The 26,902-nt window shown below is 41.6% G+C and overlaps 1 protein-coding gene across 1 annotated transcript in view; it reads left to right on the forward strand.

Moving 5' to 3' along the window:
* LOC124749332 (dipeptidyl peptidase 1-like) overlaps positions 1-19,252 on the forward strand; it is a 69,320-nt gene extending 50,068 nt beyond the window's left edge. The window contains exons 7-9 of the mRNA XM_047248968.1: positions 837-948; positions 3,851-4,005; positions 19,067-19,252. Of these exons, the coding sequence (XP_047104924.1) occupies positions 837-948; positions 3,851-4,005; positions 19,067-19,252 (453 nt within the window). The remainder of the gene's footprint in view (positions 1-836; positions 949-3,850; positions 4,006-19,066) is intronic.
* The last annotated feature ends 7,650 nt before the right edge of the window (positions 19,253-26,902 follow it).

Here is a 26,902-nt window from a genome sequence, read left to right on the forward strand (position 1 = left end):
TATTGCCTTGTTTACTGCACACTAATAACATACCTTTCACAGGAAAAGAACTTAACACATTTCCCGGCCAGTGGGCTAAGATAACGTCAGCTTACGGTACTGAGAATTCTTTTTCACTCTTTTGTTCAATTTGTAAATTTTATTGTACAAGATCTTCTCGAATATTTTTGAAAATATTGATAGAATGAGACATATTGCCAATTCCTTACTACTTTTATCTTCTTTTTTGTGAAGCGATTTGACAACCGCGTATAAAGCTCTGTCTAGGAAAATGCCGCTATGAAGAGATTTATACGTAACTAGTATATCTGAAGTCGACTTGTACAGCACTTGATTACATTATTACTGATTTCATTGTAACAAGGTGATCATTTATTTTCAGAGAGCTAGTAAAAATGAAACCTTTCTTACGAGATGTAGAATGTAGTTTAATTTAGTAAAACTTCTTTTGGAATATTTTACTTAGATACTCTAAGGTATATGCTAAGAAGGCGTTCAAACCTAAATTACCTGCTACTGACAGAAAAAAAGTTATTAGAGTTGTGTACAGTTTAGGGGCTAATAAGATTGGTGAGTTATTTACCTTCATAGAAATTTCTTAGTCACGCTGAAACAGTTTTCCTGGCACACATTTTTTTAATATGTTCGAAATAGTTTTACAATGCATTCCATTTTATTATTTTTTTACTAGAGGAGTACATTTTTTCTTGTAATTTCTGGTAGTAAAAAATATTTCACTGTATGTAACTGATAAGTGAATATAGTCACATGCAAGCATAACATGAAATTATCCTTCCTAAGCCCACTGTTGTACGACACTTCTCTTTACTTGGCAGGACTATGGACTGGTGGAAGAGGCGTGCAACCCATACCAGGGTGTCGACAGTGATTGTTCGACCGACACCTCTTGCGATCGTCATTACACCGCTGAGTACAGCTACGTTGGAGGTAAGTGGATCTTCGAGCAGCGCTACTTCCTTCTCTTTCTCGTTTGCTTGAAAAACTTGAAACAGATAACGACATTTCGGATTCATTTTTCTGTTCATAAGCCCATTTGTGCATGTTTTTAACACGACAACTTACCAATCACTCATATACATCTATATTTCTATCCGTGTGGCGCAAGCCATTCTACGACGTTTGGAGGAGGGTGCATACAGTACTGCGGCAGAAATCAGTTCGCTCCCTTCCTGTCCTGTTAGCGGATGGTGCGTGGGAAGAGGCGCTCAATAAGTCATGCAATTTTTTCTTCTCCAAGCAAGTACCGTTCTACTAGTCGACCTGGGCGCCAAAGTCTTGCTGCATCAGTAAACTGTCTATGAGCAGTCTCGTAAAGCGAAAGCAGTTCCGCACAGATGGTTCTTCGTTGCTCTTTATGGGTCTTCTTTTAGGTAGCGAGGAACACAGCAGGTACACACCTTCCATTATTCCGTTAGGCGTCGAGGAACACAGCATGCACACACCTTTGATTATTCCAACTGGTGGACGAGCGTGTCAGTGCTACCAGCAGAGACGTCCAGTTGCGCAACGATGTATTTAACTGAGATCCGTGGGCCACCTCGAATGGGAACGTCCGTTCGTTCCAACATTGCAGGAGACACATCTGTGAGCGACCAGCAGCACGTCGGGGGTCACACAGGTTTCCGCGACGTTATTGCGATGATGACTGGCTCTTCATGTGACGACTCGTCGTGCTTTTCATCACTGACATGTGTTCGTGGGCATTCTGCCAGCGCCTGTGAATACCTGCGATGCTCTGGTTCTCCGCGATTTGAACCTACGTATATCGCCGCCGCCTATCGGAACTTCATGAAACTACAGAGGCTGAAGCGGGAATATTCCACGAGGTCCCACAACAAATTCCGCAATTTTTCCACCGAAACTGGCCGAGCAAAAAATGTGATGCATTAGTTATTGAACGCCTCTCGTAGTTACTAGCGCTCTGAACTACAGCGTTTTCAACACCACTCTGGCAACCATTATTTTGCAGCACAAAGAATTTCGTTTTTACAGAGGAGTGTTCGCCGATAGAAAACTTCGTGGCAGATAAAAATTGTGTGAGGGACCGGGACTGGAATCTGGTACTTTTACGTTTCGTGGGCGAATGCTTTACGGACTTTTGTATCTGTTTCTTCGTCGGTGGTTCTCTGTGGATAGCGCGTGACATCTTTCACATTCAGTCGATGAGAGCTCCACTTTGTTTTTATTACAGATGGTGGCGAGTCTCGTGACCGAAAACACTGAACTACCGTGCCGACAAACCGCCTGAGCTGTGGAGCACGACTCACGTTCCACCTTCATATTCTTATTTCTGCCAATACGTGTTCTTCGTTCGGGAAACAATCCCGTTTCGACGACTAAGAGTTCAGTCGTCTAAGATGTCATCGTGACATCAAATCAGCCTTGAACCGAACACTTTCGCAAATACTTGGTATGGTTTGGTTGGAGGACGTGCGTTCTTGCATCTCTCCAAGTAGTAGGCATCGTAATGAGAATGGCAAGAAATAACAAGGTACCTCTGAATCGCACCGAAAATAGGTCCTTGACTGGCGCCATGTCGAATCTTGAACCTTTGAGTTTATTAGGGTGAATGATGATGTACTGTATCATCATTTCTATACCTGAGCATTTGGAGCTTACGTAACAGTTCACAATAGGACTAGCGTTAAAATATTGGCTTCAATTAGTTACAGACACTTTTATAAGTGTGGAATTATTCCGTCGTATTTCCACTTCTTCTTTACAGTAAGTAGTTAGTTGTACGTCGTCTGTAAAATTTAGGTACTTAAAGAGAATACATACTTTTTTACTAAAGCATTCATGGATGAAAACGTGACCTTTTAGAATGTTATTTTTCTTTGTCCGCATACTACATCAGAACTTTGTTGCTTCTAATCTTCATAGTAAATGTCGAGTGTCTAACATGCAGTAACGATCCATATGTTTCATGTTACTCCCCGTAATATTTCAGACACCTCTTTTATGGGATCAGTGACTACAAATTTACACTTGTTAACGAATTCCTACTATGCAGGAGAAACAACAGTTTCAGTGCTGTGTTGAATATTATTGTTTCAACGGTCATAATAAATTACGAGAAGTAGGTTCAGGATAATACAGAGGCCAATATCCGCCAATCACTTTTATCTTCACTTATTTTCGAAGTAGTGACTCTCTGAGCACTATGGGACTTAACTCTTAAGGTCATCAGTCCCCTAGAACTTACAACTGCTTAAACCTAACTAACCTAAGGACATCACACACATCCATGCCCGAGGTAGGATTCGAACCTGCGACCGTGTCTGTCGCGCGGTTCCAGAATGTAGCGCCTATAACCACTCGGCCACTCCGGTCGGCTTTTGAAGTAGTGATGGTCCAGGTAATTGAAGTCCGTAACTGCAACATCAGGCTTTACAACTGTATTCGTCAGACCTCCTGGTTGAAAGACATCAAACGAAACTCGTCATTCAACTCGTTTCTACCGATATGCAGTTTCATTACCAAAAAGTGTTCACCAGCCACTCTTCACAACCTCCACAGCCATGCAAATAGAGTTTTAAAACATTTTTCAATTTAGATCATGAAGTGTTATTACATCCACTGGATTGTGAGATGTAAAACTAGACGATCATGCTTTCAACCACCACCAACCACTGCTTTCTATCCCACACCTCATTCTGTTTCAAATTTGAGGGCATCTTGATTCTCTATTCTGTAAACATGTCAAAGGAAGAATGCTTTTTAACGACTTTTCCATATAGTCAATATTTCATAAGCTTCTGGGCAAATCTTGTGTTTGCAACCAACGTGCAACAAGGGACTGAGAGCGCGGTGTTCAATTCCCGTGCAGGCTACTACGGGGCTACGAACGAAGTGACGCTGCAAGAGGCGCTGGTACAGCGAGGACCGGTGGCCGTCGCCTTCATGGTGTACGACGACTTCCGGTCGTACACCAGCGGCATCTACAGACACATCGAGACACGGGTCGACTTCGACCCAAAGGTGGTGAGTAGCGACTGTCAGTATACTAACAATCCTGTAGCCCAGCTCCAACGGCGAAAACAGAAGAAAACTTATTTCAAAACACTGATATGTGTCTGTTCTACCACCCGGAAGTCTATGTGTAAAGGTTAACGAATCTAAGGACGGTAGCAACTGCTGAAAAAACAATCACGTGTATCAGACAATTAAGATTAGCAGATTCGCAAGAGTCATGAAAGGGGTATGATTTAGCAAACAGCGTTTTACAGGGTGACAATTACTGAACTATATGAAATAAAATCGTCGTACCGTCTGAACGGTTTGCGTTAGGAAGTTCAAACTATACGTTTGGCCGCGGGGAACGATGGGAAGTAGTATATTGGTTTAGCGACGAAGGCCACTTTCATTTCTACGGGTTCGTCAGTAAGCAAAATTGCCCCATTTGGGGCACTGAGAATCCGAATTTCACGATCGGGAAGTCTCTTCACCCTCAATGGGTGACTGTATTGTGTGCAATGTCCAGTCACGGAATAATCGGTGCGATAGTCCTTGATGACACAGTGACTACCGAACGATACGTGAAGATTTTGGAAGATGATTTCATTCCCATTATCCGAAGTGACAATGATTTCGACAAGATGTGGTTCTTGCAAGACACAGCTTAACCTCATCGAAGTAGGAGAGTGTTTGAGCTCCTGGAGGAGCACTTTGGGGACCGCATTCTGGCTCTGGGGTACCCTGGCCACTAGCATGGACCTTGTAACGCTGCGCTTGTGTACACGATACTCATTAAAGCCTGTACTATAGTAAGTTGACGGGCTTCACCTTATGAGAAAGGATTTTTGTATAGAAATTGACCGCGTGTACCTGAATGGAGGCAAATCAGACTTACACCCACTCTGTAATAACAATGATACGCCAAGCAAGTCCGAAATGCAACTACACGTCAGGATGGACAAGAAACAACACATAATATGCTACCAATTTGCTAATAATACGGTCGCCAGCTTAATTAGGCATTAACTGAGTTCCTTCCCTGTACAAGTTGATGTACGTTCATGCAAAACCACACGTAATAACACTGCATAATATGGTAAATTTTAGAACCAGAAAATCTACTGAACTGATAATTTCACTTTCTGTACTAATATGGATAAACCATAAATACATAACATTACACTATAATGTTTACTACAAAACTTCGTATTGTCTATTGATCTGATTAAAATCGGGCATAGGTTACCCTAGAAATAGCACATTCGAAACACACACACAATGTCAATTTTGATAACACTGATAAATTTTGTTTTCTATTTTGGCTTTGACTTTGCTGATCAAATCAGTTTAGAACACTTCAGAATTCAAATGAATAAAAAAAAGGGCGGGACCCTGAAACAGTTATGATCACTGTATTAAAACAATTTATTACTGAAATCATTATGCCCTCAAGATTTCCAATATATGATTTACTACTCTTTTTGTCTTATTTCCTGCTCATTTAAATACCATTATATCTGTCTTGAAATAATTAAGCTTCATTACTAAATCAATATCAAAATTATCTCCCAACTTTGTCAGACCTTTGTTATTCGTCTATTGGTTCTTTAACAAAAAAGTTCTTTAAACATCATTCTCACATAGCTAGGTCTGCAGGTAATTATTATTAACATAAACTTTAATTCTTCATTTCGGGACACTCGGATTGCACAACATTTGGAAAGGACCCTGTCTAGGTTAGTTGTGAGGATAATTAAATGATAGGGCAGTTCTGGTAAAATTTAAGTTGTCATTGAACAGTATGGAACAAAAGTAACACTGGTCCACACGAATACAGTACTAAAAGTTTTAACCTGTTCGTATCGATGCGGTGGCTGGTAGGTGGCGAGAGGGCGAGGCGCAGAGCACACATACAATCACAGCTACGGCTCTTGATGTATCGGCACTTTACTTCTTCTTAGCGTCGCAATACATTTCCATTTACTGCCTATGGAATTTTGCCATGCTGTATGGGCGTCCGAACGGCATATCCGAGGCTCAATGAAACTACGTCTTCCAGGAGAGCCTCCTCGATCCAGAACATGTTACTCAGACCAATGCCCAACTCCGACTACTACTGCTGAGGCCGTTATGCCGTGCAGCGCCCGTGTGCATTTTCCCGCGCTCGCCTGCCATCCACCTTTTACCGCTCCCTTACAAGCCGGGTATTCACCTGAGGTTTTGCATTCTACATATCCTAATACATTGCCTACGTATGGACCAGACACACAATTACAACTTTAACATTTTACAACAGTTACAACATTTGTTACATTTCAATTCTACACTCCTGGAAATTGAAATAAGAACACCGTGAATTCATTGTCCCAGGAAGGGGAAACTTTATTGACACATTCCTGGGGTCAGATACATCACATGATCACACTGACAGAACCACAGGCACATAGACACAGGCAACAGAGCATGCACAATGTCGGCACTAGTACAGTGTATATCCACCTTTCGCAGCAATGCAGGCTGCTATTCTCCCATGGAGACGATCGTAGAGATGCTGGATGTAGTCCTGTGGAACGGCTTGCCATGCCATTTCCACCTGGCGCCTCAGTTGGACCAGCGTTCGTGCTGGACGTGCAGACCGCGTGAGACGACGCTTCATCCAGTCCCAAACATGCTCAATGGGGGACAGATCCGGAGATCTTGCTGGCCAGGGTAGTTGACTTACACCTTCTAGAGCACGTTGGGTGGCACGGGATACATGCGGACGTGCATTGTCCTGTTGGAACAGCAAGTTCCCTTGCTGGTCTAGGAATGGTACAACGATGGGTTCGATGACGGTTTGGATGTACCGTGCACTATTCAGTGTCCCCTCGACGATCACCAGTGGTGTACGGCCAGTGTAGGAGATCGCTCCCCACACCATGATGCCCGGTGTTGGCCCTGTGTGCCTCGGTCGTATGCAGTCCTGATTGTGGCGCTCACCTGCACTGCGCCAAACACGCATACGACCATCATTGGCACCAAGGCAGAAGCGACTCTCATCGCTGAAGACGACACGTCTCCATTCGTCCCTCCATTCACGCCTGTCGCGACACCACTGGAGGCGGGCTGCACAATGTTGGGGCGTGAGCGGAAGAAGGCCTAACGGTGTGCAGGACCGTAGCCCAGCTTCATGGAGACGGTTGCGAATGGTCCTCGCCGATACCCCAGGAGCAACAGTGTCCCTAATTTGCTGGGAAGTGGCGGTGCGGTCCCCTTCGGCACTGCGTAGGATCCTACGGTCTTGGCGTGCATCCGTGCGTCGCTGCGGTCCGGTCCCAGGTCGACGGGCACGTGCACCTTCCGCCGACCACTGGCGACAACATCGATGTACTGTGGAGACCTCACGCCCCACGTGTTGAGCAATTCGGCGGTACGTCCACCCGGCCTCCCGCATGCCCACTATACGCCCTCGCTCAAAGTCCGTCAACTGCACATACGGTTCACGTCCACGCTGTCGTGGCATGCTACCAGTGTTAAAGACTGCGATGGAGCTCCGTATGCCACGACAAACTGGCTGACACTGACGGCGGCGGTGCACAAATGCTGCGCAGCTAGCGTCATTCGACGGCCAACACCGCGGTTCCTGGTGTGTCCGCTGTGCCGTGCGTGTGATCATTGCTTGTACAGCCCTCTCGCAGTGTCCGGAGCAAGTATGGTGGGTCTGACACACCGGTGTCAATCTGTTCTTTTTTCCATTTCCAGGAGTGTATTACAATATTCCTTGAAATTTGACGTAAACATTAATATTCACATCGAAAATTGTTTCCAGTTTCTTTTACATAATGGCATGAAAAAAAAAGAAATGAAATCAGAACATCGATTACACTAATTTATCGAAAAATCAGAAAAAAATTATTATATGTACAATAGTACAGCGTTGTTGTTGTTACAACCTCGACTGGCCGCCATATTCTCCGGATTTGAACACATGCGACTTCTTTTTGTGGGACTACATTAAAGACAAGGGGTACAGCAATAACCCTAAAACCATTGCTGAGCTGAAAACAGCCATTCAGGAGGTCATCGACAACATCGGTGCTCCGCCACTTAAAGCGGGTCACGCCGAATTTCCCTATTCGTATGCTTTACATCGTCGCAAATAATGGCAGGCATATCGAACATGTCATAACCTAAATCCGAATATCTGTAGTGACGTTTACATGTTGAATAAAGGGTGTACGTCCCGTAGTTTGTAACTAATTTACGTTTTTTTCGTATATTTCAATAATTGTCACCCTCTACTTCAAGCAGTATGTGTTAACATATGCAGTACCCATAAAGTCACGTTTCACGAAGTAGGATCTGCTTTGTGAAAATGTAGGGTTTCAATGAAGTAATGAAAACACGGCGAATTTTAGTCTTGAAAGATATACCATATGTCTGAAACAATTCGTAACTCAGACGAGTGTAATATTGCATCCAACTGTGAGGACGATACTGAATGTTCAATAAGAGGTGTCATTTATAATCCTTCGAGTGTGTTGGTAACAGGTGAGTCACATTCTGGTACTGTGGTGATAAGCCTCTGGAGAAGTGATGAGCGGAAAAAAATCTTTTATTTATTGTATAATTTTACCTACGTGACCTACATCCTACCCTGTGTAACCTTCTGAGTGACTGGATGAATGACTGAATGAGTGAATCTCCTATAAAAGTTCTGCGGAGAACCAGTGAGTTAACTTCTCTATGCCTGGACCTTACCAACCTAGCAGTACTTTGGTAGTCGGGTATACCAGTGAGATCGTACGGAAATGATCCCTACTTTGAAATTTTGCATACGGGAAGAACACTCTCACACTTTGGACATTTTACACACTTACAAATTTTACACATTTACACCACACCAATAATTTCTCGAATTCCTGATTTTTTATATAACTGGGGTCCATATCAACAGCTAAATTGTAGCCGATGGACTTGTTACGCAAGTGATTAGTGGGGCAAATAAAATCAAGGTAGTTTATGATTTTACATTACAGACGACTTCCATCAACCAGGACTTCAATATGTTGACATTAAATATTTTTCAACAGTTCTTGTAGCACACTTCTTGTGATAAGTTTTGAATAATATATATTTTCAAAACAATGAAACAGTTCTTTGACTATTCCCTGTATTCATAACAATAATTCGAAGTGTCTATTGGATGACGAAAACAAACATTTTTCTTACACCAGGCACATATGATGAAAGAAAAATTAATGCAATCAGGCACTTCACGGTAGATGATAGTTTCATGTAGACAGAAGTGGAAGTTATCAGAAATGGCCATGGTCATTGTTCTGCAAATTGTGCTGAGTACCAGGCATACTTTACCAACTTTGTAAAATGTGGTGAAGCAAACTGACAATGCAGAAACGACTGAAGTTAACGATGCAATTCCGCCGGTAAACCTGAAATGACAAATGGCTGTCGGAAATTATATTGCACAACAATTTTCTGAAACAAAACAATTTGTATCGAAAGGCGGAATCACACTATTAGTTCAAGGTGGAATCTGAATTATTTTAACAATCTTTTCATTGTCTCCCTAAAGACAGAAGTGTCGTTATGCCCAGGACAAGTATCCAACAAAAGCAATGGATTATTTTCTGCAGATGATAAGAAGACGTTTTTCCAAAGTTTGCAAATAAACTCATTTCTTAAATTTTTAGCTCCAATTTGCCTTGAGAATCCTGAAGAAGACAGATATAAAGCTGTGGAAACAGTACCATACAGATATCACTTGTATTGTTAAATTTTTTTTTGCTCGAAATAATGAATTAAATCTGACTGATTAGCTTCACGCACAGCATTTTAGGGAATAACAAGAAGCACTCTTTTTGCACCGCAGTATTACTTGTCAATGACGTCTCCTTTATGCGTACTAGAGGTAAACTTCGAACTTCGTAATTTTGTGAATCCCTGTATCTATTTCGCCAGATCGAAGAAACCTGGAAATATGTTCATCCCACTTGCATTTCAGAGTGCCCAGTGTCTAGATCACCATCAGTAATGGTGCAATGACTCTCACAAGCAGTTCTAAATCTTTCACACAGTTTTTCTTTGACTCTTTTGCAAGTTTCATTTTGGCACATACTTTGTGTATATGGTTCTTCCATTTCTGCAATTCATATTCAGTCTTTACTAAACGAAACCGGTTTTGCACACTGTTTGAGCATAAGCATTTTTTATCTCCATCATTTGATCCAAAAATTTACAGCCTTTTCTTTGTAATGGAAAGCTATTACTAAATCTATTTTCTTTGGATTTCGAAGTCACTCTGTTTTTGTTCTGGACTTCAGTAAGCTCAACAATCACCGAACCACAATTCACGGAATCGTCCGACTTCTTTGCTGTTTCTTCCAATGTTTCCAACATTTCTAACGAAATTCGACATCATTCGAATGAATGTCTAAGAAACTGAGCAATAAATAATACATATGTTGGTCTTCAGGAGAAATAGGTGATGTAGATTGCATACCACGTTCTCACATTACGTCTTTGCAATGTTGAAAACGTTAATTAGATTTCACATTACTGTGACTCTCTGAAACCTGCACAAAGACAGAAGCTGTTAGCAAGCGTATAAGAAGAAATCACAAAGAAAAATAATTCACCTTAAATAAAAGAAGAAGAAGAAGAAATATCGGTAATGTGTCTTAGCAGCTGGAGTTCTGCCATCGGTTTTCTTTCAGTGTATTTTCTATATAAACAGTTTCAGGGGAGATTTCATCGTTCTGGACTGAACTGTTTTCTCGTCACAGCATGCCATAAATTTGGGATAAAGTTACCTAATTTGGTGACAAACCAGTAACTTTGTAAATAATAATCTGATTAGCTATACATTCCTGCAGAAAATGATAATGTGACTTAGATTTGTATGTGTACTATATAATAAAACCAGTTTCATATCATTCGGTTTCGTTTTGTTGGAACTGAAGATGTTTAAATGAAAACATTACAATTGTACGTAACATGGTAATAAGGGCAGCTAATTTTGTGATACCGATTCTTAATTTGGTGATAATTAACGTAAGTTATAAATATGATGTAATTATTTATATATGTTTGAACATTTTTATTACATAATCAAAAGGAACTTATTGTATCAAGAAAGTTATTACTATTACATATTTATAATAAAAAGAACCTTTATAAAAATAAATTCTGTTCAAATACCAAGTAAATTGTTCAGGTTCAAAATTAACGTCAACTGAAGATAAAATCTGAGTACCGTTAACATAACAGCACATTCTGAAAGAGCACTTACTCCTGTCTAAACAATATGACGTCACTCATTGTTAAAACTGCAGAGACCTCACATGTAAATATGTCCTACCGCAGATTCACTTTGGCACAGCTGAATGTAGGAAATGAGACAGAATGAACATTGCACCGATTTATTTTCATGTGCCACATTTCTGCCTTTTGCTTTCATCATGTTCAGTTCCAGACTCTTGGTTCAACAGTACTTGCTCATGTGAGCTCCCTTCGTACATTTCCTGCTGGTGTTCTTAGGATACAGTCAATGGGAGATAACGGGGATGCCGGACTTTTTGGCATTTCAGTAGCATCTGCCTGCGAACTCCCGTTTGATGATCTGCTTGCAACAGGAACTGCTAGGGCTTCCTGTGTATCAGGACGTTCAGTGAGCTCGGATGGAGCCAGCGAGAATGACATTTCGATCCAAGGGTCTCATCCCACAAGACCTGAAGGCATTTTTTATGTTTTCCTCAGAGAAAGCTTCTGCAAAAGGCGTCTTGAAGATGATGAGGAAGTTTCTTTTATTTGCCTTGTCTGTTGTGTTTTTTCCATATACTTGTGAAGTTCATTCCTCCAAGCACTCTTAGGTGCCTTCTAAACGTCGACGTCGACGTCGACGTCGTTGGAGCACGGATGTAGTGTGAGAAGGTAATGTAAGAAAATACATATTATTTTGACAAGCATGCTCAAGCACTTGTGGAGAAATGTCTGCTCAGTGTGAATCCATCGGCAAAAGCGCAGGTCTTGTTTTGTTAGATTCATGAACAACTTGAGACCATTCTAAAAACAGTTCTATAGTAATCAACCCCTCTTCAGATAGACGAACCTGCGTGTTCCATAGACAATCTCTCAGGTAATCATCATTCCACCGAGAACGTTTGAAAATTATAAATGGGGTATCCAGCTGCCATTAGCACAGATACAGTCTACCAACGTCATAGTTTCTCCTCGTTCTGCGTAGGTACGCTTGTATACGAACTTCTTTCCAATTTCAATTACAACCTTATTGGTCTTAACGACAAACATCAAGCCGGTTTCATTAACATTCCGCACATGATCTTCCACCTTGTTTAGAGGAGACAAGCATAGTTTCTTGACATCTGAAAGTTTGTCAAAATGCTCGTCTATTATAACAGAATCAGATATGGAAGCCCAGTATGGAGACAAATTTTCTGGGACTCTCAAAGTCCGACCATATCGACATTTATAACTGAGACACCATTTTTTGCTTGCAGTTTTCTTTTCATTATCAAAAAAAATTTTCATGACGAGTTGCCCCTGTCAGTTCATTTGCAGCCACCCTCATTTTTTACAGAAAGTCCAAATCCCATCTCTTGCACCGTAATAACATACTTCAGTTATTTCTATTATAATTATAACTCTAAGGTGAATGGGAGACTTACGTCTCGATTTTCTGTCAGGAACCTTTCTAAAGAACTCCAGGGGACCCACTTTCTTTTGCAGGCTTGCAAATGCTTATATGATTTTCCTGAACCATATTTGCTGCATCTAACATTGCACTACAGCTGAAGAGACGATAGATTCCATTCTCTTCCTGTGATACCGTATTTTTGTGGCTACTGTTCATCGTTTCCAACTTGAACTAAAAGATAAAATAAACCAGTCATACCCAATTTGATGATAGGCTGTATGAAAATATTTTTATTAAAACATTTTATTTCTGTGTGTGTAATAACATACAAATGCATTGGAAACTATAGATAATAACTTAAATACAAATTATAATTTTTTAATATTTATGCCTGTATGATCACTCTATAAACATGTTTGAGACAGTTTATTTTTTCAAGAAAATGCTAAGCCAATACAAAGTATAACTAAAAATAGAAGAAAAATATACTTCACGTAAGATTCTGTAAGATTTTGAGGATGGAATACATCTGAGCGACTCCCTTTACATCAGTATACAGGGTGGTCCATTGATCATGACCAGGCCAAATACAGGGTGACACACAGGAGACAGACGGTTTTTAATGAAACAATACTCAGCCAACTTTAAAATTAATGCATGTTTATTTACACAAAATCAAAGCTCATTTTAGTTAACAAAGTTATTTGTGAAAAATAACGTCGTCAAGGTGATGTCCATAATTTCAAATGCAAGACTCAAGTCTCTTCTCAAAATCCTCCATCACACAGACTAAAATCTCCGCAGGGATTGAAACGTCCCCTTAGAAAAATTATATGTGACTGTGCTTAAACTGACACACAATATTTTTAGCGCAACGCAATCTGACTTTCAAATATCCCTACAAAAGAATGGCCCTGACTAACATTAACCTATACCTTCCACAAATCACTTACCTCACAAAAATCTTTGTTACTCGAACTACTGCAATACAGCGAGCGCCACTACTGCCAGCTAAATAAAAGATTCAAACTACTGAAGGCACTAACTACTGACAGGCTCAGTTAGCAAATGAAAGATTTTGATAGAGAACAAACAATGTATTTACCTTAATAGTGTTCAAAAGTCATAATATATATATCAGTTCATGATATCCAGTCTTAAAAATTTACTGTCTCTGTCCAAATCATCCGCTATCAAAACTCCGCCATCTCACTCCCCACATCCACCACTGCTGGCGGCTCACCTCCAACTGCGCAACGCTATGCGCTCTTAACAGCCAGCAGCCCAACACTACAATAGCCAACAACAATGCAAACGAGCCACAGACTGCACACAGCACAGCCAGTGATTTTCATACAGAGCACTACGTGGCGTTACCAATATAAAAATCTAAACAGCTTACAGGATGGCAGCAATTTCTTGAATGATTGTATTCTTCAACTCGTCCAAATTTCGTGGTTTGTGGCTATAGACACAGTTCTTAATGTAACCCCACAGAAAAAGTCACATACTGCCAAGTCAGGAGACCTGGGAGGCCAAGGAACATTGCCATAACATGAGATAATCCGGCCAGGAAACATGCGTCTAAGAATTTTCATTGAAGTGTTTGTGGTGTGCGATGTTGCTCCATCCTGCTGGAACCAAATGCGCTTTAAAGGGATTCGTCGTCTTCTTAGTTCTGGTTTCAAGAATGTTTCAAGCATACGAATGTAACGAACCGAATTAACAGTAACTGTGGCCCCGTTCTCTTCAAAATATTAGATCCAATAATGCCAACAGAGCCAAGAGCACACCAGACTGCCACTTTTTCTGACTGTAGAAAGCGTTGGTGGATAAGATGTGGATGCTCTGAAGCCCAGTAACGTAGGTTTTCGTTATTCATGGTCCCATTTAAATGAAAGTGAGCTTCATCGCTCATCAATAAAATTTCATTTTCATTCGATCCCAAAATCATTTGCATTCCGTAAGCGAAGTCTTCTCGCACAGCAAAATCAGTTGTTGGACAATGAGCATTTTGTAGGGATGGAATTTTAATTGTTTATGCAAAATTCATCTAACTGGTTCACGATTGATTCGTAACTCACTAGCATGACGTCATGCTGACCGTCCTGGGCTTCTGACTGCCGCTTGCCTTACCCTTTCAACAATTTCTGGTGTCGTTACTCTGCATCTCGGGCCAGGATGCTTCTTATCCAGTATGTTTCCAGTTGATCTGAAGTTTTCCACCCATCTGAGGATTGTGTTACGGCTCGGAACAGCTGCATGTCGACCGACATTAAACCGCGCACGAAACAATCGCTGCGTAACAATAATAGACTCACCATTTTTCAAGAAACTGTCATAGACAAACACTCGACGTTGCAAGTCCCACTGCTCCATAATGATTGAGCAAATGAAATGGCGTCTTGTGTGGATCAGAACTATCCCCACCACGACCATCTCCCACCAGCGCGCCCTCAGTACTACGCAGTTCAAAACCGTCCGTCCCCCGTGAGTCACCCTGTATCTCACGTAATAAGCGTCAAACGAAAAAACTACAAAGAATGAAACTTGTCTATCTTGAAGGGGCAAAGCAGATGGCGCTATGGTTGGCCCGGTAGATGGTGCTGCCACAGGTCAAACCGATATCAGCTGCATTTTTTTAAAAAATAGGATCCCCCATTTTTATTACATATTCGTGTAGTACGTAAAGAAATATGAATTTTTTAGTTGGACCACTTTTTTCGCTTCGTGATGGAAGGCGATGTAATAGTCACAAACATATGGCTCACGATGTGACTCTTCAGTTTCTCCCGGCGTATTTGTTGCTCGAACAGTCCACGGGTATACTGCCGGTTCATAGTGTCCAACGGGCACAATATTTCGGCGATCAGACATGTCGCCATCGTCTGATCGCCTAAATATTGTGCCTGTTGGACACTATGAACCGGCAGTATACCCGTGGACTGTTCGATCATATGGCTCACAATTTGGTAACAGGTAGGTTTTTTAAATTAAAATACAGAACGTAGGTACGTTTGAACATTTTATTTCGGTTGTTCCAATGTGATACATGTACCTTTGTGAACTTATCATTTCTGATAACGCATGCTGTTACAGAGTGATTACCTGTAAATACCACATTAATTAAATAAATGCTCAAAATGATGTCCGTCAACCTCAAGGCATTTGGCAATACGTGTAACGACATTCCTCTCAACAGCGAGTAGTTCGCCTTCCGTAATGTTCGCACATGCATTGGCAATGCGCTGACGCATGTTGTCAGGCATTGTCGGTGGATCACGATAGCATATATCCTTCAACTTTCCCCACAGAAAGAAATCCGGGGACGTCAGATTCGGTGAACGTGCGGGCCACGGTATGGTGCTTCGACGACCAATCCACCTGTCATGAAATATGTTATTCAATAACGCTTCAACCGCACGCGAGCTATGTGCCGGACATCCATCACGTTGGAAGTAAATCGTCATTCTGTCAAGCAGTGAAACATCTTGTAGTAACATTGGTAGAACATTACGTAGGAAATCAGCATACAACGCACCATTTAGATTGCCATCGATAAAATGGGGGCCAATTATACTTCCTCCCATAATGCCACATCCTACATTAACCCGCCAAGGTTGCTGATGTTCTACTTGTCGCAGCCATCGTGGATTTTCCGTTGCCCGATAGTGCATATTATGCCGGTTTGCGTTACCGCTGTTGGTAAGATATCAAATGGATCTAAACAGAGCCCGCCTCCACGTGGCGGGACACGGGCAACGGTGTGAGTGGGGACGGGAGCCGGTGTGGTGTTACTTTCAGTCACTGCGGACCCCGGACCCAGTCACAGCGGCTAAGTGGCAATATACGACCCACCATAAGAAATTAGACGGTGGGTCATAAAATATAAGCAGCTAGTGAAAGAAAAAAGAAAAAAAAGTGTTGGTGAATGACGCTTCGTCGCTAAATAGAACGCGTGCAAAAAATCTGTCATCGTCCCGTAATTTGTCTTGTGCCCAGTGGCAGAACTGTACAGGACGTTCAAAGTCGTCGCCATGCAGTTCCTGGTGCATAGAAATATGGTACGGGTGCAGTCGATGTTGATGTAGCATTCTCAACACCGACGTTTCTGAGATTCCCGATTCTCGCGCAATTTGTCTGCTACTGATGTGCGGATTAGCCGCGACAGCAGCTAAAACACCTACTTGTTGCTGGTCGTGGTTGACTATCACATGTGGCTGGAAACTTCCTGTTTCCTTAAATAACGTAACTATCCGGCAAACGGTCCGGACACTTGGATGATGTCGTCCAGGATACCGAGCAGCATACATAGCACGCGCCCGTTGGGCATTTTGGTCACAATAGCCATACATCAACATGATATCGAACTTTTCCGCAATTGGTAAACGCTCCATTTTAACACGGGTAATGTATCACGAAGGAAATACCGTCCTCACTGGCGGAATGTTACGTGATACGACGACTATTACAGCGCCATCTATCACAAAACGAAAAAGTGGTCCAACTAAAACATTCATATTTCTTTACGTACTACACGAATACGTAATAAAAATGGGGGTTCCTATTTTTAAAAATAACGCAGTTGATATCCGTTTGACTTACGGCAGCGCCATCTAGCGGGCCAAACATATCGCCATCTGGTTTCCACCTTCAAGCTAGACGAGTTTCGTTCTTTATAGTTTTTTCGTTTGATGCTTATTTCGTACATGTTTGTCCCGGTCACTATCAATGGACCACCCTGTATACTTAATAAATAACATAAAGCATAAATTTACTCACAAACAAAGCTGAAATTACTGCTGCAATACCGCGCGTGTCCTTTCACATTTGCTATAATCGACTAACAATGGTAAAACGGTGGTTCCGCGTGGGCAGTACAACACATTCTACGCCGTCTGTGATCGGTGTCGTTAACTATTTTAATCACAAGATACGAAATGAAAGATATCACAAACTTAAGAATGTACCGCCAAATAAGGTTTCCTCACCCAACCGTTTCCCATTGAGTGCTTCCGAACTATTGTTGGGCCGAGCGGCCAAAATTTCGAATGGTCGGACAACTTCCTTCTGGGATGCATGATGGCAGGTGATGGCTCTTCACAGTTTACTGGTATATTTTGGAGTTAGATAACGGTTTGATTCATTTCAACATGTAGCAGATTTCAATCTCTTTCGGTCATAAGTGTAATTCTATAGAGTATTTCACGATTATATTTTTGGATGCTTTTATTTAAATTTTACGTGTAGAGTGCGGTTTAGTGTGATGGCTTTAGTCCATCAATTAACTCTATCTTCCATTTTGTAATAGGCGAAATTACTGGTACAAAGAGTACCAACAACAGTAAAGAATTCTTTCTTTTTGCATTTGTGGACGTCAGTGTCCTGTAAGAGAGAGTCGAGGTCAGATTATTAAAAAATGTTCAAATGTGTGTGAAATCCTATGGGAGTTAACTGCTAAGGTCGTCAGTCCCTAAGCTTACACACTACTTAACCTAAATTATCCTAAGGACAAACACACACACCCATGCCCGAGGGAGGATTCGAACCTCCGCCGGGACCAGCCGCACGGTCCGTGACTGCAGCGCCCCAGACCGCTCGGATAATTCCGCGCGGCTCAGAAGATTAACCTCACTATAAAGGAGAATAGGTATTGATTAGTGGCAGATGTAACAACTGAGTGCAATGTTGTTGCAGGCACAAGTGTTTCGGAACACCCCGTTCAGCGCTGTTTTTTGAACATGGAGCTCCGCAGCAGACCAGTTCCGTGCGTCTCCATGCCAACCCAAAAACACAGACAATTACGACTGCAGTGGGCACGGGATCATGGTGCTCGGACCTTGGTTCTGTGGAATCGTGTCGCTTTGTCGGATGAATCATGTCATTTCGTTACGCCAGGTTGACGGTCGTGTCTGGTTACGCCTTCATCGAGGCGAACACCTGTTCCAAACCTGCACAACGATACGGACACAGGCCTGTGGGGCCAGTATTGTGCTGTGAGGAAACTTCGCTTGAGACCTGTGGTAATAGTCGAAGGCATTATGGCAGCTGTGGACTATGTGAATATTATTGCGAAACTCCTCCATCATTTTAGCCTTCATATCTTCCCCAGTGACTATGATGTCTTCCAGCAGAATAAATGTCCGCATCAAAAGGCCAGAATCGTGTTGCATTGGTTTGAGGAACATGATGGTGAACTCACATTGATGTCTTGTTCAACAATTCGCCTGATATGAAATCTACTTTGTCGATTCCATGCCACGCAGAAGCGCTGCTGCATTCCAATCCAATCGTGGACCAACGCCTAAGCATATAGTCATAACGCTTTGACTCGTCATTATATAGATAATCTCCTATTTGCGGGACGCTTGTAATGAATGTTGATGCCGCAATGCTGCTGTCCTTGTTGAGTGCAATCCATATTGCTTCCAGCCGTCCAGCCACGCGGTGCTGCTGGTGGGCTACGGCGTGGACGCCGCCTCCGGCGAGAAGTACTGGATCGTGAAGAACAGCTGGGGCGAGGAGTGGGGCGACGCCGGCTACTTCAAGATCCTGCGCGGAGTCAACGAGTGTGGCATCGAGGCCGAAGGAGTCGAGGCTACTCCCATACCTCTGTGAAAACTCCACCCTCCTGCCTGCTTCCACCAGCTGTCTACATAACACCAACTGCTTCTTGTAATAAAACATTACGTAACAAGGCCTTACCTGGCCTTTTGTGAACCAACCGCGAGAAGAAGAGCACATGCCAGAGCATGCACTCAACAATTTTGGTTCCTTTAAGGACTGTGGTCTCTATATTTGGTTTCACAACAATCGTTACAAAGAATTTTAATGATTAATGGGTGATCATAGGATGAATTTTACATTTTTTTAGTTTTAGTAACAAATTTTGTCCATAGGTTCGCCATCTAGTTTCATAAATGCTGTATGCCTAGGTCTGCTACGATAATAACCAACAATGAACTTTCACAATTATTTTTATTGCTCTCTTTAACTTTTGATTTATTGATTTGATTTATTATTTGACATATTATATTCTGCTAGTCTTGCTGGAGTTCAGCAATTATGATGAAATACAGAGCCATTTGCAGCGATATATATATATATATATATATATATATATATATATATATATATATATATATATATACATTTATTTTATTAGTAAAAGGCCGCTTGTACGTTGAAGGTGTTTGATAAAAGATTGTTGTATTTTAAAATAAAAAACTTGACGGTAATATTCATAATAGAAACGAAACTCTTTACATCACTGCACCAAGAAGGGAATTGCCCACAATACCACGAAAATGTGCTTCACAAACTTCTTAAAACGTACGATTAACGATTACGTAACAAACAAGTGACTAACTGAGAATGACTAGAAGAAGGAAAAGTGAATGAAAGTTATTTAGAAAAAGTTTCAACAGATTTCCACAAAAGCGAGGAAGAATTATGTATTCTCACTTTATATTTTGACGTTTTATCACCAATGGATATACATTCGAAGTCGTTAGTGGTATACAAGCACAGACCCCGATAAAAAGCAAACAGGAAGTGTAGTCCCACAACTTCTGATACTGAAGACTGAGGTGTGAATATTGTTGCACAGTAACCTTGTTCCTGGATGCACTAACAAATTTTCGAAGCTACTGCTTGACACACAAAGTAAAAGAACCAACTCCAGATCAGATCAAGTTCACAATCATAATCTCGAGCACACAAATGTGCCAGTTTTAAAAGCAGGACGACGCTCATAACTCATTGCTACACAGCGAGCAGAGCTATAGCAACTGGCAGAAACGGTGCAGTATGGTGGGACCCAGAACCTCGTTATGCAAAGTCTATAACACAGATTAATAACATCCAACATCAGAGCTCCGACGTTCCAAGGCGTTCTAGTACTGACAATAAATGCAGTGGCAGAGAATACCGCCCATACCTGAGACAACGCGGTGCGAACAGGACCGCTGACGCCTCTGGTCAAACGAGGGCAAATGGGCACCTAACCTGACGTTAAATACCCCTGTTTCGGACATTTCGAATTCAGTGTCTGGTCAATGTGTCCTCATCACCGATATCGACGGAATGATAATATCGCTAGTTACAGGTTAACTCTGCTGGCGAAGCGTGATGTGCTGCTCGCTGCCTGTTTGAAGACTTCAACTGGAAAACAGCAACCTGCCGGTTTTTGATCATCGCTCCATACTGCCACTACCCACGGCTCACAGAAGTGACTGACAGAAGAAGCAGACCTACTGCGCCTTCCTCTGGTGAAGAGCCAACCAACTGATTGCAAGCTGCCATCTCCCAGTAGCTGGATGGGCGTCTGAGTGCCTTCCTGGTTGTACACTGCGCGCTGAGGTAGCTTCCGCCTTCAGGATAGCCGCCATCCGGAAGATACTGTCGGTACAAGTCTAAGCACAACGTCCTCTTTCGAGATCGCTAAGGCCCAACGCATGCACAGAAGTGTGTCTGCGGGCAGCCTTGCTGGCCCCCGCTAGGGCAGTGTGCCTGACCTGCCACAAGCTACGTGACCTGCCGGAGTGCGGCGTCAACCATTCCTCGCCGACACCTGAGCGGGCAGCCCGGTCCGTTTCCTGAGCGCCGGAGAAGACAATATTCATTGTAGCAGTCACGTTAATAAAGTGTTATGACAGATGCCACCTTTTACTGTCGCCTTCGGGCGGAAGACTACAACACCCACCAGCCCTCACAGCTCAGCCTCCGACAATTGTAACCTCACCACCCCATCTATCCAAGGTCGACGCCCACTGATCTCCTTACCCAAGAGGTGACTATCACAATTTGTTACAATGTCCACAGTAGTTCCTGAATTGATTTTGTTTTTAAGGTACATGATATTATTGTGTATGTTCGTGTGATGCTAATTTTGTTAAGCAAACTTTTGAAAAAAATCAGAAACCACAATAGCTAAGTTTTCAAATGCTGGCACTGCCGGCTGGTCCCGGCGGAGGTTCGAGTCCTCCCTCGGGCATGGGTGTGTGTGTTTGTCCTTAGGAAAATTTCGGTTAATTAGTGTGTAAGCTTAGGGGCTGATTACCTTAGCAGTTAAGTCCCACAAGATTTCACACACTTTTTTTTTTTTTTTGATGACACTGGTATGTCAATGTCATGACCCGTCTTTCGCCAAGCATATTGTAACATAAGGCTTGTACTTTGGTACAGAGTACAGAGAGTTCATTCTATAGCACAGAGCGAAGTTTTATGATGAAATGACGATCCTGGAACTCTACTTGCGCTTTTTCACATTGTCTTACAAAATCAATGATCCTTCTCACGTAGAGCTTATATTTCCTAAAGAAGTACATATCAAGAGGATGGCAATATTTTGCTATTTTTTGTGGCAATATCTTGAGCGTAACAGCCTTCTTCGCAAAACTTTCGTCCAACACGGTACGATCTGTATGGCCTGACGAGGGATCACATGACAATTCTGATGGCACTAGTGGAAAACATCTGCGTCTTGCATGCGAATGGTTTGTATCATAGTTTTGGGTGTGAGGATTTATATTCTAAGCAAATTTTCATGCGGGTTCTGGGCGTTCGTCTTTTCCCATGTAAGTTGGAGGAACTCGTTCACAGTAGACTTTCTTGATGTCGATGAGGGACAAAAAAGGTGGGGAAGAGAACCCTGATCCAAACCGTTGAAAGGGAAAAGAGGGAATTTTGTAGAAAATTTGCCCTGACATTGAGAAGAAAAAGCTGGAAGTTTGGGTAGACAAACTGTGAACATGTTTTGAGGACATAGCTGCTTACAATTTCTTCTGGATAGGATGTGTAGAGACCGTAAGTATAAACTCAATAGCGTGTCAGGGTATGAGTTTAGGGTGGCTGATGTCAGGTTTGCGGGAAATGAAGGAAATGCGAAGCTGGCCAACGTGGGAGTGGTCAGGCGATAAATTATTAAACTCATGCGAGATTCGCATGGGAAAGAGTAGACGGATAGGAAATACGAGGTGGCTTGTATGGCATTCGAAGATAAGGCAATATTGGTAGAACTCTGGTGCGGCGGAAGTCCAGGCTAAATTTGCATAAGATAGGACACACTGCGTTGGAGTAACGTTATTTAAATGTAGAGTATGATGGAAGCTTGCAACCCCTAATTTTGGAGGTTAATACTCGTAGTTTTAGTCTGGTGTTGGCTGCTCCCTGTATGTTAGCAGGTGAAGTCCCATGTTAGTTCATGGGCTTAGTTCAAAATGTTTTAGTGTCTCTGTTAATTTATAGGACGGTTGTAAATAGAGAGGTAGAAGTCACGGGCGTAGAATCTGCGAGTGATTAGTTTTATAATTGCAGAGTGTTTGTGGGAAACGGTATCAATGCCAAATGGTATTTTTTTCAGGAAATGGAAAAACATCTCAAATGTTATATAATGTTTGCAGTTAATAATGGTTTTTTTGTTTTATAAATACAATTATAACTAGTAATGAAAAGAAAAACTTTCAAAATGACATATAAAAAAAAGAAAAGTTAAGTGTGTTGAAATTTAATTCCAGTTATCTGTTAATTCAGATGCCTCACAGGCAAATATTTCTGAGAAACATGTGGTATTTTGTATTCGTGTGAGAAAGCATAAACAGGAGACCGTTCTTTTTCTCTTGAAGGCTTGAAGACTTGAATAAGCAGTCCACTCCTAAATCGTACTGACGGTTTTCTTGACTAGAATTTTGTTGGAATTTCTCACTTTAATTGAAGAGTGTTTGGTCAGTCTGAGTTTGGATGTATTGATTGAAAGATGTGCACGAGCACCCAGACCAAAAAAGTCTTCACTATTACAGCATTTGCAAGTTTAATTTATAATAACAAAATGACGAAATACAGATCACAAAATGTATTTTGAGGTTGTAAAGACTATAGTACTGGAATTTTTGCTGGTTTATTTACCCCGTCGATGTAGTCTATCGTCTTTCCATGAACTTTTAAGTCTTTTCTAGCAGCCGCTTTCTTCCTAACAGTATTACATTCTGTATTAGGTCAGTCTTAATGAAATAAGCAAATACATAACGAAGTGAAGCACGTAAATGTATATTTTCATAAGTAAAACACGGATACAGAATGTATAGAAGCCTCAATACTAAAAATGTGTATAGATGGCACTTGCATAGGTCTGCAAGGAAAGTGTAATGGAGACACTCCAGGTGCCGTGTTCGGACAAGCCTTTGGTATAAATATGAATGGCCTGGCACTTGTATTGTCTCTTATAGTATTAGCAGCAGTACATCGAATGATTTCAATATAAAATCTGAATGTGAGGTATCCTGGTACTTGTACCATTTCTACAGAGTCCTGAAGTATTGCCTGATGCGTGGCTGTCTGAGGAACCATTGGTTACACCATGAGATAAAGTGGTTGGACTTGAGCAGAAGCATCGTTTGGATTACTGGCGATTGGGTACGGGGCTAGGAAGGCGGTGTCGTCACAATGGACAGGGGGCGGGGGTTCCAGTCGTATTGGCAGTATAGAATATTATACAGTAGTGCAGAAAACGCAGAAGCTTGGAGCAGATCTGAAATGTACCGGGACATATAGCATTTGTCGTTTTTTAAGGTTAGATACGGTTGGGAAGTTGTGTACAAAAGCTACAGTACAGCGAACATTGTTTATTGGATTTTCACATGTCTGGAGTCTCAAAAGAACGCTGAATGCCACACACTGTCATAGCTTTCTTTTTAAAAAGTCAGAAGGACACAAAGATATCATATTAACGGTTATTTAGTTGCCGGACAGAGATTGGGGTAACGTACACAAGCCGGTCGGAGGAGAAGAATTTAGGACGGAAACTACGCTTGATGACACGCCGTCTTCCAGGAGAAAGAACCACGGACGCTTGTCCTGATATTTAGATTAAATATGTAGTCGTAATGTTGTGAACCGACAATAAACTGACTCAGCTGATCTGATCAGCGGTAGCAAACATCGCGTGTCAGTTGTCTCCTTGCTTTAGCACTGCTGGATGCTGCATATTAAAATTATAGCACCAAGATGGACAGCAATAATATGCTTATTGTGTTGAAACCATTCTAATTCTTTTTCTATTTAACGAAGCTTGGTACATAACTGCTATGACTCCAGTGAAAATGCTCTGAAAATATTCCTACTTTCATCTGAAACATTGAACCACGAAAGAGAAGTAACGCGATCTGACTGCTATTTGACTGATGTTTTCGGAGGTAGGGCAGACACTCACAGCACAACGAATAAATTTAGGGGAAGTTTGAACATATATTCAAGTGAATGCAAAATTACAATCAACACACACTAACCCCCTGATACGACCTGCAAGTATATTTTTACCCTTATTTATAGAGAGTATAGATGTAATGATGATGTAAAACTTCACATTGTATGTCAAACACCTCTTCACTATGAATATGAAGTACAATAATCAAGCCAAACATGTTCAGGATCTGTAGTAATGCTCAAAGTTCACAGCAACACGAACCTATCTTATACTTTCTGTAAAACGCTTGCAAAGAATTTGAAATAACTATGCTGATGTCAGTTTGTCTGGAAACTGATTTTGCTGCAGGCAGAACATGTGTCTGAATTTGGCTCGCTTCAACTACCGATTTATTTAGCAGCAGGCTACATGAGCAGTTGAAACATCCCCGTAAAATACGTTCATTTTCAGAAATGACTGTAGGATCAAAATAATTGAAGAGAAAGTTGGAATGACCTATTATTATTATTATTATTATTATTATTATTATTATTCAATAAACAAGGTTACGAGTATCTTCTAACACACCACGTGGAGATGAGTTGCACCAATAATTTGAATTAGTACAAAAAGGAACTCCATATAACAGTAATAAAGAATAAGTGGAATAGCAGCATATGCCACAGGCTGCATTCATGGATGAACAATGAATGTCAAGATTGATCTTTGAACACGGAACAAAACCTCTCGGTTTGAACAATTGATTTAACCTTGATCACAAAGAAAGTACACATACGTAACTAAAAACTCTGTGAATGAAATATTAGCCCAATGCTCGTCCAAGACACGATTTCACTATAACTTCCGTTTACACGAAATAATATACACTGCAGCAGTCACTTGTTATTAATGTTTTATCAGCACGTATCGTATATTTGGTTCACGTGCTGTTCGTCTAGGCGCCCGCTTCCAGATTGGAATATCACTACTATTTCCCTGAATGGTGGCTATCAAATGCACGAATGGTGGCTACTCTCTGCGCGAATGATGGCTACCGTCCGCATGAACGGCGGCTCCCATATGCCTGCACAGTGCCTACCATACACTAAAATGGTGGCTACTAAGTGTGTGAAAGGTGGCTACCCTCTGCCTGAACGCTGCCTAGCATTTGCCTGAATGATGGCTGCCCCCTACCTCGATGCTGGTTACCACCTGCCTGAACAGTGGCTACCGTCTGCCTCAATGGTGGCTGCCTGAACGACTGTTACCCCATATCTGAACGGTGGCTACCGTCTGCCTAAATGGTGGATACTATGTGCCTGAACGATGGCTACCATCTGCCTGAAATCATTATGTGGATTTCGACATATACGTATCCCTTCACAGGCGTATAATTGCCCAACATGTGCTGGGGACTTCTGACGTGGGTCTGACGGCCTGTGTTTGATAACATCTCAGTCACGTGACTTGGTGAACTATTCCGTTCACCGTGGTGACCTGCCCTTCTACAATAACATATGAAACCTTCCCTTAGGATTTCTACCTCTTGCTTAGTAATAAAAAATGAAATCTTCCTTTTGAAATTTATTCTCTTTCTCAATCTTCGCATACAAATTTAATTGCTGCTTATTAAAAGTGATTTTCTGATTATTTCGACGAAACATAGAATGTGTCGTCGTCGTGGCCCTCAGTCGTTATCTGCAATAACCCAAAACTGCTCCTTACCTTTTTTACTGTTACTGGATCGCCATCTGACTGCTACATCGAACTGCGACATGAATATACTTACTCTGTTGTACTATACTTTATTAGCTGCTGGTGGGCTGTCATAATTAGTTGCTGTATTTATTACCTAACCTGACGTTATTCTTTAATAGCAAACCTGGCGTTATTGTTTAATTAATTTGACTGACGTTACGTAATTCATAGTTACACTTTTTCTTGACAACAATAAAATTTTGCAAAGTTTTACTTTGATGGTTTTTGGGATGGATTATAATCGGCAATGCAATATTGCTGGCAAGAATTAATTATATTCTGAATGAAATTATTTTATAAGCCTTCAAATGGGACTTACTTTTTACAAT

Source organism: Schistocerca piceifrons, chromosome 1, assembly GCF_021461385.2.
Source record: "Schistocerca piceifrons isolate TAMUIC-IGC-003096 chromosome 1, iqSchPice1.1, whole genome shotgun sequence".
Taxonomy (NCBI): Eukaryota; Metazoa; Arthropoda; class Insecta; order Orthoptera; family Acrididae; genus Schistocerca; species Schistocerca piceifrons.